At 36.2% G+C, this 20,346-nt stretch overlaps 2 protein-coding genes and 1 non-coding gene across 3 annotated transcripts; 2 read left to right on the top strand and 1 right to left on the bottom strand.

The window, feature by feature from the left end:
- Nucleotides 1–6,485: 6,485 nt before the first annotated feature.
- Nucleotides 6,486–7,058, top strand: LOC106410045 (protein SOB FIVE-LIKE 4). The gene has a single exon (XM_013850553.3). It carries the CDS (start codon nucleotides 6,610–6,612, stop codon nucleotides 6,988–6,990), a length of 381 nt encoding a protein of 126 aa, XP_013706007.1. The 5' UTR covers nucleotides 6,486–6,609; the 3' UTR covers nucleotides 6,991–7,058.
- A 7,998-nt stretch (nucleotides 7,059–15,056) lies between these two features.
- On the bottom strand, nucleotides 15,057–18,265 carry LOC125586096. Its single transcript, XM_048755901.1, has 7 exons — nucleotides 18,179–18,265; nucleotides 17,936–18,073; nucleotides 17,130–17,374; nucleotides 16,407–17,016; nucleotides 16,278–16,370; nucleotides 15,637–15,965; nucleotides 15,057–15,603 (listed from the first exon to the last, which is right to left on the bottom strand). Exons 1-7 carry the CDS (start codon nucleotides 18,263–18,265, stop codon nucleotides 15,060–15,062), a joined length of 2,046 nt encoding a protein of 681 aa, XP_048611858.1. The 3' UTR covers nucleotides 15,057–15,059.
- A 1,747-nt stretch (nucleotides 18,266–20,012) lies between these two features.
- On the top strand, nucleotides 20,013–20,119 carry LOC125586641. The gene has a single exon (XR_007323178.1). It is a non-coding gene; the product is annotated as a small nucleolar RNA R71 (small nucleolar RNA).
- The last annotated feature ends 227 nt before the right edge of the window (nucleotides 20,120–20,346 follow it).

Genomic DNA, 20,346 nt, shown 5'->3' on the forward strand with positions numbered 1-20,346 from the left:
TTGTTTTTTGCTAATTAAAGTGGAGATTCATGGAATCGAACCCTGTGGCTCTCGCATGCAAAGCGAGCGATCTACCATATGAGCTACATCCCCGATTTGTTAATTTCTTTTTAAAACACGTAAAAATAAATTCAATTAAAATTATTTAATGTTTTGGAAAACTTCCATGTAAACAACATATTTGGTTTTGTTGTGGCTTACCTTGTTCCTCAGTGATTAAATACTTCTGACCTGATCTTGATTTAACTGTAGAAATTGCTACTTACAATTATATGTGAGAGAAAACAGATATTGGCAGAAACAATCAAACTTCTTCTAGTGATTGATTTTGACTCTTGTTTATGATCAAGGTGAAAGCAATACTAGTTTATGTGTATTAATCAAAACTAAGCATTTACAAAATTAATTTTATTATTTCGTTAATCACACCCACACAAGTCTATTCTTAAATATTCATTAGAAATTGGATTATTAATAAATTTTATTTTTTGAATCGCAAGTTTATTCTATTTTCAATTTTCATATAGTATAGTTTGATATTACATATACTATTTTAGATTTTAGTTTTATTTAAATATTGTAATTACATATTATAGTATATATTTAGGTTTGGTTTCAGATATTAAGGTTTATGGTTTAGTATTTACTATTTAGGGGTTAAGGTTGGAGTAAGGTCTAATATTTAAAAGTCGTGGGTGGAGCAAAAGATCTATATTACTTGGTGATAATATAGAATAAAATACTTGGTACATATGTATGAGGTAAATAAAGGAGTGACGTGCATGGTTTCTTCTTACTTTATATTGAAAAGTTTTCGGTAACTCTTGTCCATATTTTCTTTCGGATATGTCATCAACTATATTACATGTTTGCCAGCTAATTGGAAAGTGAAGGGTACAACCAGGATGACTTGTGAGGTAAATGTTAGATTATACAAGATGTTAAGAGCACTAACGTTTACTTAATTTCTACTCCTAATTTGGTTATTACACATATAAGCCTTTTAACAAAGAATTGTAATCATTTCTCAAATGGCTCCCTAGTATTTGCACCCATCCGACAGAACGGGTCAGGTTAAAGCTTTGATTTTGCTAAACGGTGGATCAAATTGATGATGAAATATTGATTTTGCACCATATGGAAACCTGGGTTCATCCATGGGCTACTCAAACAATCGTAAACAGTTTCGATGATGCTGAAAAAGACATTGTCAATGCTATGATTATTGGTTGGATCTACAGTAGTGTGTAGAACACAAATTACGTCTCTTCTAAATTATCACTAAATCATCTAATAGATATTAGATCAAAGGCAAAGAGGTCACCGACTCATCATCCTCGTAAAGAGACAAGCGAATGCAAACAAAAGTAGCACACAAATTTGGACATCAGGACATCTATTTGTACACAAGTCCGTTGCATATGAACATCTTGATTTTAAATATTGAACCAAATTAAATGTCTCGGTCGAAACTATTTTAAATATACAGTACTTAGTAGATAATAATTGAGTCTTTCCTGTGACTAAAAAAATCACATTACAAAAAAAAAACAGATCAGCATGCAAAAGCACATTTCCAGAATGGCGTCATGTAGTTGATGCTTTAAATAAGGAGCGTATCAAATTATGTTTTTATATAAAAAAAAAAGAAAAAAAAACAGACCACTCTCTCTATTTCTGTTGCTCGATCCGATGCCATTATATTTTTCGGTGAAAGCGAATTTATACAATTACGATTTGGATATGGTATAGAGGTGCATACTTATATGTAAAAGCATGACTAGGAGATATGTGTAAATTTGATTAATTTTAAAAGCACTACCAATACGACGTAGAGAAAGATACAAATATTACTAAATACCACAAAAATAGTATTTATTAACTAAGATATAAGAAATGAATATTTAAGTAAACTATACGAAGACTGGAAAATCAAAGAAGTAATAAAAAGATGATATAAGCTTTAGATAGAGTGTCGATGCAGGCAAAAATAATCGGTCAATGAAAAACTATATTTTTGCCATGTCACCTCCTCTATTTGTTTTTACAAAATGATCCTTTAACTTTTTACTTAAACAATTATAACCGAAAATATTTTTTTCGTGAAATATATTATTTATATAAATATAATTATATTTTTAATTTACATAATAGTTTGTAAAGAAATATTTAGTGTAAATAATATCATAATTTTATAAAATACTAAAATAAATTGGGTTTGTTTTTAACTTTCACAAATAAAAAGTATTATTTGTAAACTTAGAAAAGAATATATCAAAAAAATTATTTCTCAGGAGAGAAAATAGAAAAATACATCGGAGACAAATCCATCTCTATTATGAAATTTCTCTATTTTAGAGAAAAAATATAATTATATTTTAGCATTTTCTATTTTATTAATTTTATATTCTTCTATTAGAGAAAAAATAAAGGAATACATTGGAGATGGTCTAAGACATGACCGACGTAAATGATCGATGTAGAGATTTCAGCTTTTCTGATTCTTACTATTCTAATGTTTCAATATAATTTGAATATTTTATTTGTTTTATAATATAATGGTTTAAAAGTATTTTTTGTTTCACTATATAATTTTTTTTTATATTTCAATGTAACTTTATACTTATTGGATATTGTGTGGTCAATTAAATTATGTAAATTACTGTGTAATTGATTAAATTTATATATTAAATGACATTTTTCTAAAGTAATAACTTTTAAATATTACATATTTTAATTAAAAATGGAGGATATAAGCCTCAGATAGAGTGTCCACGTATGCGAAAATAATCGGCCAATGAGAAACTATATTTTTGCCTTGTCACCTCCTCTATTTGTTTTAACAAAATGATCATTTAACTTTTTACTTAAACAATTATAACCAAAAATATTTTTTTAGTGAAATATATTATTTATATAAATATGATTATATATTTTTATTTACATAATAGTTTGTAAAGAAATATTTAGTGTAAATAATATCATAATTTTATAAAATACTATAATAAATTGGGCTGGTTTTCAACTTTCACAAATAAACAATATTATTTGTAAACTTAGAAAAGAATATATCAAAAATATTCTTTTTAGGAGAGAAAAGGGAAAAATACATCGGAGACAAATTCATCTCTATTATGAAATTCCTCTATTTTAGAGAAAAATAGAGGAATACATTGGAGATGGTCTAAGGCAAGACCGACGTAAATGATCGACGCTGATATTTCAGCTTTTCTGATTCTTACTATTCTAATGTTTCAATATAATTTGAATATTCCCTTTGTTTTATAATAGAATGGTCTAAAAGTATTTTTTGTTTCACTATATAGATTTTTTTTATATTTCAATGTAACTTTATATCTATTGGATATTGTGTGGTCAATTAAATTATGTAAATTACTGTGTAATTGATTAAATTTATATATTAAATGACAGTTTTTCAAAGTAATAATTTTTAAATATTACATATTTTAATTAAAACTGATTACATTTTGAAACAGATAGAATAATCTATAAACTAACTCTATATAGATATGAGGACAAAATTGTAAAGTGGTCTCACCTTGAATTTCTCTCATTCTATGCATTCCTAATTGGAAAGAGATAATCAACATCTAATATTATGTTACTCTCAGTATATTAGAAATGGTCGAACCGTAAACCAATTAAGGATGATGTAAGGAAGACATAAAGATGTATTTCGAGTTATCACAAATATAGAATCAATTGACAACAACTTAATTATGTCCAGCGTAGGACAACAGAGAAGAATTTCCATACATTCTAATATTATAATATCTCACTATATTAGTGGCTAAATCAGTTTTCTCTAGCACAATTACTCACTTCATTCCTAGAGTTTATGCTTTTCTATATGATGATATTAGTAGTTTGATCCAAAAAAAAAGAAACGGACGACCTGTACATTGTAATTGGAGAAAGAAACAAAATCTACCGAAGATTTTTAAGGTATATGAAACAAAAATTGGAAATATCAATTATATGCAATTAAAGAATAAGGCAATAAAATTGTAAAAATACAAAATAAAACAAAAAATATACACAGAAATAAAGATTTAGTAAAATAAAATCATAATATAATTTCCATAATTGATAATGCCCAGTTACACTAAAAAGTCCAAATTTACAACATACACAGTTTTATTAACATCTTTAAACCTATTATCTAATTAAAATGATTCTAAAAAAAAAAGTGCCAGCATGAAGAGTTAGAAAATATACGATAAAATATAGTACATAACGTTAAAAATACATTCTCACTGATCACTAAAAAATCATGTTAGTAGTAATAAAAATGAAATGACAACACATTTATTAAAACCATAGAACGGCACGCAACAATGTGTTATTACATATACAAACTACAAATTAAATATGCTCAACGCAAACACACATAAAAATGAGACATCATATTTGGATATATTTAAATACATAATTTTAAATATATTATATTCTTGATAACTTTAAAATTACTTAAAAAGAAACTAAATTATTAAAAAATTAATATACAAATAAAACTAAAGCAATATTTTGTAACGTCAAAATAATAAATGAATAAAAAAATATATTATATTAATAAATAGATTTTAGATTTTAAAGAATTCGAATTCATTTGATATTACAAAATTCAAAATTTGTTTATTACAATTAATATTTTACCATTAGATATATTAAAATAATATTCAAGATCGATATTCAATTGTCAGTTTTCAACTATTACATGTAAAAAAATATTATTAAGTACGCTTTTTTTTTGAAAATGGGTTTTTATATTTTACGTAGGTTATTGGAGTACTTTTTCTTTTCGTGAATTTATTCAAGATGAGATTCCGATCTTTTAAACTAAGATAATTTATGTTCTATACATAATTATATTTTTTTTACATAACTCTAAAATCTCGGACTTGATTCTTCATATTTTATTAGTTAATTGTATTACATATAATAGAAATACTTACTTCAAACTAAAAATATAAAAAAAATTTTAAAAATTAATTATATATAATTTAATATACAAAAATTCACATACAAATAAAAATGATAAATATAATAAATTTAAATATATTATCCGCGCGTAACGCGGAGAAAGGATGCAGTTAGGGCTGGGTTGCGGGTCAAACCCGCCCCGCTGACCCGCCAACCCGCGGGTTACAAAGTTTTTTTTTGTTAAAAAATCCGACCCGCACAACCCGCGAACAAATAAATTTGTACCCGCACCCGCCCCGCTTAATTTTGCGGATAACCCACGGGGCCCGCGGATTATATTTTTATTTTAAAAAATATTTATTTAATTTAATTTTTGTAAAATATAATATAAATAATATATTTATAATTAAAATTTTAAATATTTTAAAATATTTTGATTATTATTTTTTAAAATTCCCATATTTTCTTTACAAAATATACATTTTTACAAAAAAAAAAAATATTTTTTTAAAAAAATGTAAAAAAAAAAAACAATTGCGGGTTGGCGGGTACCCGCGTTTCAAAATCCACCAACCCGCACCCGCCCCGCATAAAATGCTCATAACCCGCACCCGCACCCGCAAATCGATTTTTCTAAATTGTTCGACCCGCACCCGCCCCGCGGCGGGTCAAACGGCCGGGCCCCGCAGGGAAAAACTCATATTCCCAGGCCTAGATGCAGTATAGATTTAATGATACCACAATCTTTTCAATAGTGAACGTTCAGTCTGTTTCTTAAACTTAAAAAAAAAAAAATTCTTTTCGTTGAGAATTGTTCATAATTCTACATTTATCATAGAAAATAGTAGATCGTGACGTTAGCTTAGAAAGAAGATAAAAAAGTGGCATTATCCGAACATGTTATAGAACATGGGTTTGATCAGAACCTCTAACACCATTTTTCAGGAAGCTTCGTGTTTGGTTTCATATACAGAGAATTCTGAGTGTAAAGATACATTCCCCTCATGCTATATATAATGTAAAACTAAAACTAATGGCCTCACCTTCTTTGGTTAACCCCATTTAATTAATTTGTTTGTAATACAATTATACAACGTAATTAGTGTTATATTTTAACAGGTAGAGAACATCGAACTTAAAAATATACTTTCCGCAACTAGCGTAGTATTGGTGAACCTAATTATATGGGCAATTAAGACATTACTACACATAAAACAAATAGAAAGAAACATTTCCATACAGAAGAACAATAATTCTTTTTCTGAATCATGTCGGATATAGCTTTAAACGTTGGAGATAAGCTGTGCTCAATGCAATAAACTAATAAAAAAATACGAGCAGCCTTATTCCTAGCACATGCACATATATACACTTCTTAGTCCAAGACATGCACAGCAACAGCTCTCTAAGACACAAACCTTCCTTTTCTCTCTCTCTCTCTCTCTCTCTCTCTCTCTCTCTCTCTCTCTCTCTCTCTCTCTCTCTCTCTCTCTCTCTCTCTCTCTCTCTCTCTCTCTCTCTCTCTCTCTCTCTCTCTCTCTCTCTCTCTCTCTCTCTCTCTCTCTCTCTCTCTCTCTCTCTCTCTCTCTCTCTCTCTCTCTCTCTCTCTCTCTCTCTCTCTCTCTCTCCCTCTCTCACATCAATATTAGGGTTCTTGAGTTCTTGATGGAGAAGGAAGAATGCAGCAGTAGTGAATCCGGTTGGACGACTTATATTTCGTCGCCGATTAAAGTAGATGAAAATGACGTTGTGGATGAGGGGTATTATGAAGGGTATAACATTTATAACTACTATAGAAAAGGAGAAAATGAAGAAGAGAAGAATAAAGATAGCGATGATTCAATGGCCTCGGATGCTTCGTCTGGGCCAAGTTATCAGCGCTATCACCAAAAGAACAACAAAAGTGGACGAAGAGAGGCGTGCAATTTGAAGAACGGGAAAAGTGAAGGTAATAGTAAGAGTAATAATGATCATAAAAAAACTGGTAGTTCATACAAGAAAAAAGAGAAGAAAACGAAAGAAGATAAGACCTATAGAATGAAGTGACTAATCTTTGTATATTATTGTTTTAATATATGTAACTTACTGTTTGTATACATTATTATTATTTTTTTTGGGGGGGGGGGGGGGGGGGGGGTGGTGGGGGTTTCATGTCTCAAGGATACGAAGGTTCATTCTTTTACTATGTACTTTATTTTATTCTGGAAGTGTTTTGATTGATGTGTATAATTTTGTTTTCCATAGTAGTCACTTGTCCTTAAATTTGTGAATCGATATTTCTGAGAGAGAGAAACTATGTAATGATTGTGATGACTGATGATGATGTCTAATAAAAATGTTGTCGTGAATTATGTATATTTTCGGAAACAAGTTTCAATTATTTGTTGTCATATATATTGAGGCTCTCTGTGTTTTGGCCAAAACTCTCTGAAAACCATAAGATGTGAATAGTCTGGGTGTAAAGAGAATGGATCCATCGCAACACATGCCACCAACATGGAAATTCTTCCACACAAACTTAATATTTAATATTTATTAATAAAATATTTCACAGATTAAAGCTAAAAATAATGTGGTTAAGTTTGTCATGATACAATAGATTATACTATTCTTCACCAATCATTATTTTGTAAAGATCCAATGTTCAGAATAATTTGTTACATCCGGATTTTAAAAGAACTTCCTTTCCTCGATTTTTTATACTTTTAATAATTCACATGCATCTAATTATTGTTTTATCTTATATTACATAAAAGTAAATCAAATTTACATCAAAGCTCCTTAAGACAAAATTTTCTGTTCTTCCTTCCCGAACTTTGTTCGATGCTTTAGTTTCGTGGGTAATATCTTCAACGTGTAGCACCAAACTAAAGGTTATTCGATTTTCCAAGTACCAGTCTATGACATTGTGCAACCGAAATAAAGAAATTACAAATTTTGTTATTTATTTTAAAAATTGGCATATCAAATCATCCAGCACGCATAACAAGTGTCTTGCAAACTAACCGAAATTTTTGCTCAAGAGTTATTTATTAACATGACTTCCATTCATTCGAAGGTAAGACATTTATAAAATACTAAGCGACTCTTCTAGGCTTATTCACATGTATAAAAGTTATAAATAATCAATGATTAATGTTTTTTTCTACCAATGTTGAGTTGGCCTAGTGATCAGACCCCATAGTTGGCGATAGTGTAGAGACCTTAGAGCAACATTATCACCGGGACAAAATTTTGGTCTCTTAGCATTTTCTATTAATATTTGAAGACTAAGAGACAATGCTAAAGTACAATAGGAAATGTATATATTATTGGTAGATACTTTTGTTGTCTCTTAGTAAATAAACAAGGCAAGAACAGAGATCTATTGAAGCAAAACTCAAAAAGAGATATCATCAAAGATCAAAGCTTTATGGACAAACAATCAAACCCAGAAACTTAAATTCCATTAAAACTGAAAACCCAATTCAATCAAGCGTGGTAAGAAGAGTCATCAGAGTTAATCGTAATTGGAAGAAGCAGGACAAGACTTATCACCACCGTTAAGCCACCAACCATCGTCTCTGCCAATGCAGTTTCCGTAATCATTATTGCCGCCGATATCTCCAGAAGGAAAGCAGATTCTAGCTCCTAGCTATTGATTAGTAAAGCTCTCATTAGCAGTGGCGACTAATCGTGGGAACTGGGAAAGGGAGGGAAGCGGTGGTGGTAGGAGTGATTGCGGTGGGAGAAGTACCGTCCAATTTTCTTTCAAGAGAAGAAGAGACACGTGTTCATAAGGAACGTTTGTTATTGTCCTTAATTAAGGAACGTTTCATCTAATAATAGGCAATTTTCTTTTTCTTTAAATCCTAATAATACTAAGAAACAGCTTTAAGAAACGGCGATATTGATGCTCTTATTCTCCAAAGAAGAGCTATATTATATTGTCTCGGTTTGCCTCTAAGGAGAGTACCGATTTACGTTGGGATATGTCTATTCTCCAAAGAAGAGCTATATTATATTGTCTCGGTTTGCCTCTAAGGAGAGTACCGATTTTGTCTATAATTTTTTAGTCCCAAAAATTTAATTATTTTGGAAAAAGAATAATTTTTTTTTACTCAAATCTGTTAATATTTTGTAAAGAAAAAATCTAAAATTATTTTTTTTAAATAAATAAAATCACATATATTTATAACAATAGTTTATTATTATTTTTAAACGACTATTTTGTATAGTAATTTAGTTGTTAGAATAATGATATTGATTAATGAGTATACTTATATAACTGGCTTTAGAAAAATTAACTTAAGTGCTATTCGTAAGAAGCAAGTATATTAAATATTTTAAAAGATTTTTCGTTTTTCTGTTTCTAAAAAATATTATATAATAAAAATTACTAACTAAAAATTTATAGGATTTCTACGTCATAAAAAGTTTATTCATTAATTATATCTACGTAACTGACCATTATAATAATTAAAACTGAACTATAGAAATATAATGGTACAAAGTGTTAACAATATATTATATACATTTTAAAGGATTGATGTCATATTTATTGACAAACTTTGATATATTTTCAACAAATCTAAAAGCCTTAATATCAAACATGAGTTTATGATATTTATCTTTATAAATATTCATTTGATTTTAAAATTGGATTTTAGTGAAAAAAACATTTAATAAATGTTGCTCTATATACAGCCACTTATAGTCATTTTTAGTCAACTTTACTTCAAGAATAAAATCAATTTTCAGAAATATAGTTTAATAATTTTATTATTTTATGAGCCATTGGATACAAAACAATGAACTGAGTAAAGGTTCTTTTCCCTCTGATTGTATCTTAGGGGATGTTATTCAATAGTAGATTTAAATTTAAGTCTATAGATTTCAGGGGAACTCCTTGACTAGCACACGAAGTTGTGTTATGACCAGCCCTACTGCAGTGTGAGCAATGCATTATTCGTGAGTGCCTTGTAACCAATTTGTCTTTAATTAGAGATTCATTGATACCCTTGATTCTTTTTCTGAGGCTTTTTCTTCTTACCTTTTGATATATTTCTCTCTTGGTGGGGCTTCTAGAGATGATTTACCGGTTGCCTTCCAGAACTTAATTCCTCTAACAGGTTTCAACGTCTCTGAATATTGCTTCCGCCAAGTCTCTGTCAAATACCAGTTAGAAACCAAATTTTCTATCTTGTAATTATTCCTATTATGCACAACATGGAGTGCATGTTGACAAGGATTCCCAGTTAAATTCCAACTTATACAGATACACGTCTTTGCTTTCATATTAACGGAGTAAGAGATCCCACCCTCAGTCACATCAAATTCACCAGTAGATCCAGGGTAAATTTGACAATCTTTCCTATACTTTGTTTGTTAAGGAATGACCTTACCAACTTTTTACTGAACTTTCTCTTATGGTTGGTAGACTTAACTTTCCTAAGACCGAAACGGACCATCGCTTACCTCCTCATGGTTTCTAACATCTCAACTAATGACGTTGACCTTGATTTCTCTAGAATACGATTTTAAGACTCAGATTTGTTATTGATATCATTCAAATTACCCAAGGAGTGGTTTTTACTCTCTTAAATAAGAGGTTCATTCGTAGTACTTAAGGATTAAATCCACAAGGAGCTAGGAGACACAATAGATCCTAATCAGTTTATGATTAAGCTAGACAAACAAAGTAAATCAATAAACAACAAAGGCGAACAAGGTAGTTGTTCAGTTGATTGATTGGTTGATGTTGTAAACAGTTATTAGAAAGCAGATAGATCTAGGGTTTCAGGTAATCAAGATTATAATGATATAGAATCTTAGGTTGTCAATCCTAGAACTCGAATTCTAATGAAAAAGTATTTCAGCTTCCGCATGTGAATCAATCATATTGACTAAGTTCAATATCTTAGCTTCCACTTGTTGATACGGATCGAACGTAGATTGATGCTATGAGATTAGCGTCGATCGATGTTTCCTTAGGCAAGCTTTAGCGAGTTGATCGATAGGTTCACTAGTCTTAACTAAATCGGCTATCGCTTGTTTCTAGCAATCCTAGCTCAAGAGAATCTATTTTAGTGCGGAACCTACTGTCGTAGTTGTTCACAATTCTAAAATCAGGGTTCTAGTTAGCTACTCTAGAACACAAGCATTACAAACAATTCCTTGAAGGATGTCTATCACCTTAGCAGTTCTATAGTTTGGGCTAATCCCTCGTAACCTTACTTAAACCCTAAATCTAACATGTGAATTTCAAGCAAGACATGAAATAAATCTGAATATAAACCATATAATAGAATAGAGTAGAAAAATTGAAGTTCCGATACAAAGCTCTGAAGCAGGCTTGGATCTTCTCTCCACACTACTTAAAATCCTAAATATGTTTGCTGTGAAAATATGAAAGTATGAAAAGCGTGTGTTGCCTAAAACAATGGTAGAGCACGTAAATATTAGGTTAAAGTCGGCCAGGGGTATTTCTGTAATTGCTGCGAAACTTGGGCTATAAGTCGGCTGGGAACCAAGTCGGGCCATGCGCGCTTCCCTGTCGATCGACGACACAGGGTGTTTGCCGATCGACGTTTGACTCTGAATGTCTGACTCTAGACTGGTTCGATGGACAGTTACGAATTTCTTCTAACTTTATCTCCAAAATGCTCCAAAATCATCACATTGCTCCAAAACACTCATGAAATCTGTAAATACTCTAAAAAGACTAAAACATAATAAATAGCTCGTAAAACACTTATATACAATAGCTAAAAACTGGTAAAATCCATGGTATATCAATAATTTACGAGTACATGACATACTGAAGAATGCGCGACTACACGTTTTAGGCCTCATAACCATCAATGCCACATATACTTCATTGTCGTACTCCTTCAAAGAGTTATCTTTATAATCAGGCTCGTTGAAACTCTCACTATCTTTCAAAACAACTTCTTCATCAGAGGACTCTTGGGAAAAATCTTCTTCAAATTTCCATAAATGTGTCTAGCATACATTCTATGCTTCACTTTGTGCAATTCTTGATCCACATCAATTAGTAATCCTTGAATTACCAACGTTCCAAGTGAGAAATATAAGCAAATTGAAACTGAGAATTAATTTGATTTTGCAAGACGAACTTACTTTTTGACTACCAAAATTAAGTGTGAACCATCACTATTTCCAAGGTTCAAATCCATCTTCAGTTTCTGGAAGAACCACACCTAACTCTCAGTGTTCTCTACATGAACAAAAGCCCAAGCACGAGGGTAAATATGGTTGTTTCCATCCTTCCCCATGGCTGGTAGAAGTTGTCCTTTTTTTTTGTCGTTGATTTGAGGAGAAAAATCGTCAATACCAAAACACTGGTCGACAGTGCTTTCCATGTCAAGATCATCTGCTCCTATTACGGTCCTCAGCTTGGTTGTTGCACCTTCATTGGTCCTACACCATTATAGAAAAAATTAGTTGGTATGAAATACATATGGAATTTGAAAGGAATGTTAGATAACTTGATATCTTGCATATTTCCATTGTCTTATCCATTCACCCATGTGCATTTTGATCATATAGACTAGGATTTAGCCATGTTTAGGTTGCATTTTGCATACATGAGTCCTTATCAGGTATTGGAGTACCACATGGAGTTCTTGGAGACATTTGGGTGCATTTGGAGCTCAAAAGAGGTGATAAAGGTGATCATTGGACGAGCAGTGCCTGGGAGCGACCTCACCGGAGCGACACCGTGAAGTCGCTGTGACACCGTGAAGTCGCTGTGACACCCTTTCAGAGCGACTTGGCCAGAACGACACCTCGATGTCGCTCGCGTCTCCATCACCCGGAGCGACGTGACCGGAGCGACACAGCGAGGTCGCTCGCGAAGAGCGACCCGGAGCGACACAGCAAGGTCGCTCGCGAAGAGCGACCCGGAGCGACACAACGAGGTCGCTCGTGAAGAGCGACCCGGAGCGACACAGCGAGGTCGCTTGCGAAGAGCGACCCGGAGCGACGTCTCGCAGCGACCCCTCCAGGTCGCTCCCGAAGCCTGGAGCGACCTCTCAGAGCGACTACTGGAGGTCGCTGCGCGCCTTCTGTTTGCTCGAATTCATTTCTACATAAGGGTCTTTTGGTCATTTCATTATGCACGTTTTTACTTCTGAAAACCTATGTTTTAAGTACTTTTGGCAGCCACCAGACAGATTATCTTTTGTTCTAAGAAAAACCTTTGGAAAGTTCAAAAAAAAAAAAAACTAATAAAAAAAGAGTCAGCCCCGGTAGAGTGCTTGTTTCCAGTGATTAATTTCCAAAGCTGAGTGGGGAGGTTTTCACACTTGGGAAGGGAGTAATCTGCCAAGTCTTGGAAACCCATGACTCTCTCAATGTCTTTGAAGTTCATGTTGTACTCTCTCCCATTGACCTTGAACTTTATTTTGCCCCATCCTTGCCTCACGTGCGGATTGTCATGGTAAGTGACCTCAAGGGATGACAAGAACTGACAGGAGACATCCCGGTAGGCGGGGTAGGCCATGGTGAGGAGTTTGGGCATCTTCAGGTGCCCCAGCATTGCCTCAATATCAGAATCGAGACCCACCTCCTTCAGCAAATCAAGGTCAGCGAATCTGGTTGGAGTCCAAGTTACCCCATTCAGCAAATGATGATACAACTCTTCCTCAGATGGAGTTTTCGCCCTGTCTCTATCCTCAGCAACCTCTTTCCCCTTGGACATCTTGGCCCTCTTTGTAGGAGCCTGCTCATCTGCACTTTGATCGCCACTCTCCTCATCTGTGGCAACTGCTATACTTTTTCCTGCCCTCTTCTCTTGCTCCTTTGCCTCCACGGTTTGCTGTCGAGAAGTCATTTGTGTCCCAGAACCAGCTCGTTCCAAGGCTCAAGCCTTTTCTCTCAACGAAGACTCTTGTCTTTCAGGTTCTTGCCTCTCAGCATCCGACTTTCCCTTAGTTTTCTTAACCATTGTACCTGAGAAATACAAAACTTGGAAAGGGATAAGTCGATTGACTTTGCAAATGTAAATTTCAAGAAGCAACGTAAAGAATCACAATTCTCAATCTTTTCATCATGTGAAAATTACAAGACAAGTAAAATTCAATAATCAAAGTAATTCTAGAATGAGAGAGTTCTCTAATCAAACCTTTCAACACCTTAACATACTAACCCACCCACTAACACACTCAATTAGGATCAATTTCGAAAAACCCCAAATCCATGAACCCTAATTTTGCCAAAGTTCAAATTAAGCTCAATTTCACAATCAATGCAACAACCCAACTTGATATATAAGCTTTTCCTAGTCTATTTTACCACAATCAAGCAAGAAAATGACCAAATTTCGATTTTCAAATTCTAGGGTTCATGGACCTACGAATTTGAATTTAAAAACACAATACCTTGCTTTGGATGGAAGGAAATGGGGAATGGGTGGTGAGGAATAGACTGTTGGGGCGAAAGCTTAGATTTAGAAACAAGAACTAGGAGATTTGGGTGAGAATTGAGAAAGTTAGGAGATTTTTGGTGTGGTTTTGTTTGAGAGAGTATGAGTGTTTGTGAGAGGAAGGGAGAGTGAAAGAGACGAAGGTCGTGGGTATGGGTAGATCTAGGGTCGTCCGGTTAGGTTTAGGGCTGGTTAACTCGAATTAAACCGGACAAAATCGAAGAGGGACTTACCTGGACCGGCTCGGGAGCGACCTGGAGTAGTCGCTCTGATAGGCCGCTCTGGGTCGCAGAAAACGCGAGCGACCTCACGTGGTCGCTGCGTCACGCCGCTCTGATCGACAGAAAATGCGAGCGACCTCACGTGGTCGCTGCGAGACGTCGCTCCGAGAGCGATTCTCGAGCCCCGGAGACAAAAATGCGAGCGACTTGGACCAGTCGCTCTGATCACGTCGCTCCCAGCTGGAGCGACCTCGTGGCGTCGCTGCGGAACCTCACTCCCACGCTCGATTCTTTGCCTTGACCGGATCGATGAACCACCTGAACACTACTTCAACACTTTCCCCACTTTTTTTTATGAAATATGATGAAAATAAAAATACCAATGCAATATGTACAAGGATACGCATGAGACTTCCTCCCAAGTGAGCTTGTTTTAAGTCTCTAGCTTGACTTTGCCTCCTTTTGGATTAGGCTGGGGTAGGATCAGACAGTGGAGTTGAAACTCCATCTTCCTCAGGTGCATCAGCCATGTAGAGCTTAACCCTTTGCCCATTGACTGTGAAGTCTCTTCCATCAGTACTCCACAAAACTATTGCTCCATATGGCTTAACCTCTTTGACCTTGAAAGGGCCGGACCACCTTGACTTAAGCTTTCCTGGAAACAACTTCAGTCTTGAGTTGTAGAGAAGAACTTGATCTCCTTCTTTAAACTCTCTCTTTAGGATATTCTTGTCATGGAAAGATTTAGTCTTCTCCTTGTAGATCCTTGAGTTTTCGAAGGCATCCATTCTTATCTCATCAAGCTCATGTAGCTGAAAAAGCCTTTTCTCCGTGGCACTCTTGATGTCAAAGTTCAGCAACTTTACTGCCCAAAGTGCCTTGTACTCAAGCTCCACTGGTAGATGGCAAGCTTTCCCGTACGATAGGTTGAAAGGTGTGGTCCCCAGAGGTGTCTTGTAAGCTGTCCTGTAAGCCCAAAGCGCATCATCAAGCTTAACTGACCAATCCTTCCTTGTAATCCCCACAATATTCTCCAAAATGGACTTGATCTCTCTGTTAGAAATCTCAACTTGACCACTTGTTTGAGGATGGTAAGGAGTTGCAACCTTGTGCTTAACATCGTTCTTCCTGAGAAGTCCCTCAAGCAGTTTGTTGATGAAATGAGACCCTCCATCACTGATTACAACTCTTGGAACTCCGAACCTTGGAAAGATGGTGCTCTTGAACATCTTGATTACCACTCTTACATCATTGGTGGGACTTGCAATAGCTTCCACCCATTTTGAGACATAATCAACAGCTACCAGGATGTACTTGTTGCCATGTGATGATGGAAATGGCCCCATGAAGTCAATACCCCACACATCAAACACTTCAACTTCAAGGATTGGATTCTGAGGCATCTCATTCCTCTTGGTGATGTTTCCCCTCCTTTGGCATGAATCACACCTTGAAACAAAGTCTTGTGTGTCCTTGAACATGTGTGGCCACCAGAATCCAGCTTGTAACACCTTAGCAACAGTCTTGAAGGTAGCAAAGTGGCCTCCATAAGATGATCCATGACACTGTGTAAGGATCCCATCAATCTCCTCATTAGCAACCACTCTCCTATAAAGTTGATCTTTGCAGAGAATGTAGAGGTAGGGCTCATCCCAGTAGTATCTCTTCACATCCTTGTAGAACTTCTTCTTGGCATAACCCACAAGATTCAAAGGCTCTTTTCCTGTGGCTAGGTAATTCACCAAATCAGCATACCAAGGTTCTTTCTCTTCTGTTGCCTTGACTTCTTCAAGCTTCCTTCCAGTCTCACAAACTGCTATCACTGCTCCAATAGCCATGATCTGTTCCTCAGGGAGTCCTTCATCAATGGGAATGCCACACTCCACTCTCAGCCTGGACAAGTGATCAGCTACACCATTCTCAACTCCTGGCTTGTCCTTGATCTCTAAATCAAACTCTTGCAGCAAAAGAATCCATCTCAAGAGCCTGGGCTTTGCATCCTTCTTCGCCAAAAGGTGTCTCAACGCAGCATGATCTGTGTAGACAATGACTTTAGATCCCACCAAGTAGCTTCTGAACTTCTCAAAGGCAAAGACAATGGCTAGCATCTCCTTCTCTGTTGTGGCATATCTCATCTGAGCATCATTCAGGGTTTGGCTCGCGTAGTAGATCACATGGGTCTTGCCATCTTTCTTCTGCCCCAAAACAGCTCCCACAGCATAATCACTAGCATCACACATGATCTCAAAGGGGAGATCCCAATTAGGTGGCTGGACAATTGGAGCACTGATGAGTTCACCTTTCAGCTTCTTGAAGGCTTCTAGACACTCCACATCAAAGCTGAAGGTGGCTTCTTTGCACAGCAGCCTGGTCAATGGTCTAGTGATCATGGAGAAGTCCTTTATGAATCTCCTGTAAAACCCAGCATGACCAAGAAAACTTCGGATGTCTTCACTGTCTTTGGTGGGGGCAAACCAACCATAACATCGATTTTGGCCTTATCCACCTCAATCCCCTTCTCTGAAATCTTGTGCCCCAGCACAATCCCTTCTTTGACCATGAAGTGACACTTCTCCCAGTTCAGCACAAGGTTGGTGTCTTCACATCTCTGTAGGACCCTGCACAAATTTGACAAACAAGCAGAAAACGAAGATCCATAGACAGAGAAATCATCCATGAACACCTCCACAACATCCTCAATCAGATTAGAAAAGATCGACATCATGCACCTTTGAAAGGTGGCTGGAGCATTACATAGACCAAATGGCATTCTTCGATATGCGAAGGTACCATAAGGACATGTGAATGTTGTTTTCTCCTGATCATTGGGATGTATGGGGATCTGGAAAAATCCTGAATATCCATCAAGAAAACAATAGAATGGATGATTTGCAAGTCTCTCAAGCATCTGATCAATAAATGGAAGTGGAAAATGATCCTTTCTAGATGCAGAGTTCAGTTTGCGGTAATCAATACACATCCTATGCCCAGTGACTGTTCTTGTTGGTATCAATTCATCCTTGTCATTTTTAATCACAGTTATACCACCTTTTTTTGGCACAACATGCACAGGAGATACCCATTTAGAATCTGAGATAGGGTAGATAACACCAGCATCTAAGAGTTTAAGAATCTCTTTCTTTACAACATCCTTCAGGTTAGGATTTAACCTTCTTTGATGCTCGATAGAAGTCATTGATTCATCCTCAAGATGTATCCTATGCATACACAAAGAGGGTGATATTCCCTTGATGTCATCAAGTGAGTAACCTATTGCTTTTCTAAATCTTTTAAGTGTTTTCAAAAGTTCAGATAGCTCAGTTTCAGTAAGTTCACTACTCACAATGACTGGATAAGTTCCATTAGGACCAAGAAATGCATACCTTACACCATTGGGGAGAGGTTTAAGCTCCACCTTAGGCGCCTTAAGCTCGCTCCAGTCGTTTTGCTGGGTGTCCCCTTGTTGAATGACCGAGGCTTCCTGATGGACAATTTGAGGCAGCTCCTCATACTGATCCTTACTACCAAATCCTCTGTGTGAATCCAACATCATCCCATAGGCAGCACTCTCCAGGTTCTGAATCACTTCAGCTGGCCTCTCTATCGTCAAAGCATGCTGTAGAGGGTCTTCTATTGACAATTCTTCAAGGAGCTCATCAGCAAGGACATCCATCTCTTCAATGTAGAAAACTTGCCCTTGAACTGTTGGTTTCTTCATTACCTCCTTGATGTCAAAGTGAAGAACATGCCCTTTACCCAAGTGGAGATCAATCTTGCCCTCTTTCACATTAACAATTGCTCCTGCTGTAGCTAAGAAAGGCCTTCCAAGGATTAAAAGATCTGCAGCTTCCTCACCCATCTCAAGCACCACAAAGTCTGTAGGGATCTCATATTTTCCAACCATAACGGGGAGGTCCTCCAAGATACCCACCGGGTACTTCACTGAACGATCAGCCAATACCAGAGACAGTCTACACTTCTTGTACTGAGTGAAACCAAGCTTCTTAGCAACAGATAAAGGCATCAAGCTGACACTAGCTCCCAAATCGCAGAGACATCTATCAAATACCATAGGTCCAAGAGCACAAGGTAATGTGAAGCATCCTGGATCTTCTAGCTTCTTTGGAACAACAAGCCTCTGGATGATGGCACTGCACTCATGAGTGAGAATCATCATGCCCTCCATCTCCTTCTTCTTTGCAGCTACAACATCTTTCAGGAACTTGCTATATTGAGGAATTAGCATGAAAGCATCAATGATGGGCATTGTGACTTGAACTTCACTCATTTGCTTCTCAAATAGAGCTTTGTACTTCTCTAGCAGCTGCCTCTTGAATCTACCAGGGAATGGTAGTTTGGGTTCATAGGGAGGAGGAACAAAAGAATTCTCACTTGCTGGAGCAACAACTTCACCATCTTTCACTGTTTTCTTCTCTTCCCCAACCTTTCCTTTACCTTTCGCTTCCACAATCTTCTCCAAGATTTCATCATTGATTTTCTCATCAACAATCACCACTTCATCATCTATGTTGATGGCAACCCCCTCACCTTGTTTCTCAGCATCCTTGGTGAGAGCTTTCTGAGGTAGCTCCTTACCACTCCTGAGGGTGATAGCTTTCATGGTCTCCTTGGGGTTTTGCTCAGATTTTCCAGGTAAAGAACTTTGTTAGCGATTTTGTTGAGTGTTCATGGCAGCAAACTGGTTCTCCAAGGTTCTGAACTTGTTGTTGAGCTCATTGTAGCTTCCATCAATCTTTGCGTGAAGGTTTTTCAACTCATAGCCAACATGCTTCTCACTTCTTGTCTGAGACTCCAAGATTTGTTTTAGTAGGGCATCAGTGCTGCTGACGGGAGAAGTAGAGGTAGAAGTAGTAGGTTGTTGTTGGGCAGGTTGTTGTCCTTTGTTGTTGAAACCAGGAAGAGGGTTTTGTTGAGGCTGATAGCTGCCTTGCTAGTTGTTCCGAGGCTGATAACCACTCTGTTGGTTGTTGGGGTAAGATCTCTGTTGGTAGTTGTTGTACTGAAAGTTTGGCTCTTTCTTGTACCAGCTACCATTTTTGTTGATGAAGCACAACATTTCTTGCCCTTCCAAACCATCAACTTCCTGGACAACCGGTGTGGCTTCTTTGTTTGAGTTACCAACAAAGTGCAGCTGCTCCTGGGTGGCCTTATCAGCAGTGAGAATATCAATCTTATCCTGGAGAGCCTTTAACTCCCTCCTCGTCTGCTTGTCATCTGTTCGACTACCTCTGTCGTGGTCTCCACTGTAAACTGCATCACTCTTGACCATGTTGTCTACCAATTGCTCTGCATCCTCTTCTGTTCTTCCCAAGAAGAACCCATTGCTAGTTGTATCCAATCTGGCTCTGTACTTAGGAAGAGCTCCTCTGTGGAATGTGCTCAGCAGGCTTTCCTTAGAGAATCCATGATGAGGGCATTGAGCTTGGCAGCCTTTGAATCTCTCCCAGGCTTCACTGAATCCTTCCAAGCCTTTCTGTTGAAAGCTGGAGATCTCATTTCTCAGCTTAGCAGTTCTTGAAGTAGAGAAGAACTTCTCCAAGAAAGCTTTCTTGCAGTCATCCCAAGTGGTGATTGAGTCGCTTGGTAGAGACTTCTCCCACTGTCGTGCCTTATCCCCCAGAGAGAAAGGAAATAACTTCAGCTTTAAGGCATCCTCAGACACACCATTGGTTTTTGACAACCCACAGTAGCTGTCGAACCTGTCCAAGTGATCAAATGGGTCCCCTAGAGCCA

Source organism: Brassica napus, chromosome C4 (genome assembly GCF_020379485.1).
Source record: "Brassica napus cultivar Da-Ae chromosome C4, Da-Ae, whole genome shotgun sequence".
NCBI lineage: Eukaryota > Viridiplantae > Streptophyta > Magnoliopsida > Brassicales > Brassicaceae > Brassica > Brassica napus.

Excerpts from the sequence above, each read along its gene's own strand:
- LOC106410045 (XM_013850553.3), top strand. The coding sequence starts at position 6,610 with ATGGAGAAGGAAGAATGCAGCAGTAGTGAATCCGGTTGGACGACTTAT.
- LOC125586096 (XM_048755901.1), bottom strand. The coding sequence starts at position 18,265 with ATGGATGTCCTTGCTGATGAGCTCCTTGAAGAATTGTCAATAGAAGAC. Across the intron at positions 18,074-18,178 it reads CGATAGAGAGGCCAGCTGAA|GAAGCCTCGGTCATTCAACA; the intron begins GTGATTCAGAAC and ends ATTGTCCATCAG. Across the intron at positions 17,375-17,935 it reads ATGGAACTTATCCAGTCATT|GCATATCGAAGAATGCCATT; the intron begins GTGAGTAGTGAA and ends TATGGTACCTTC.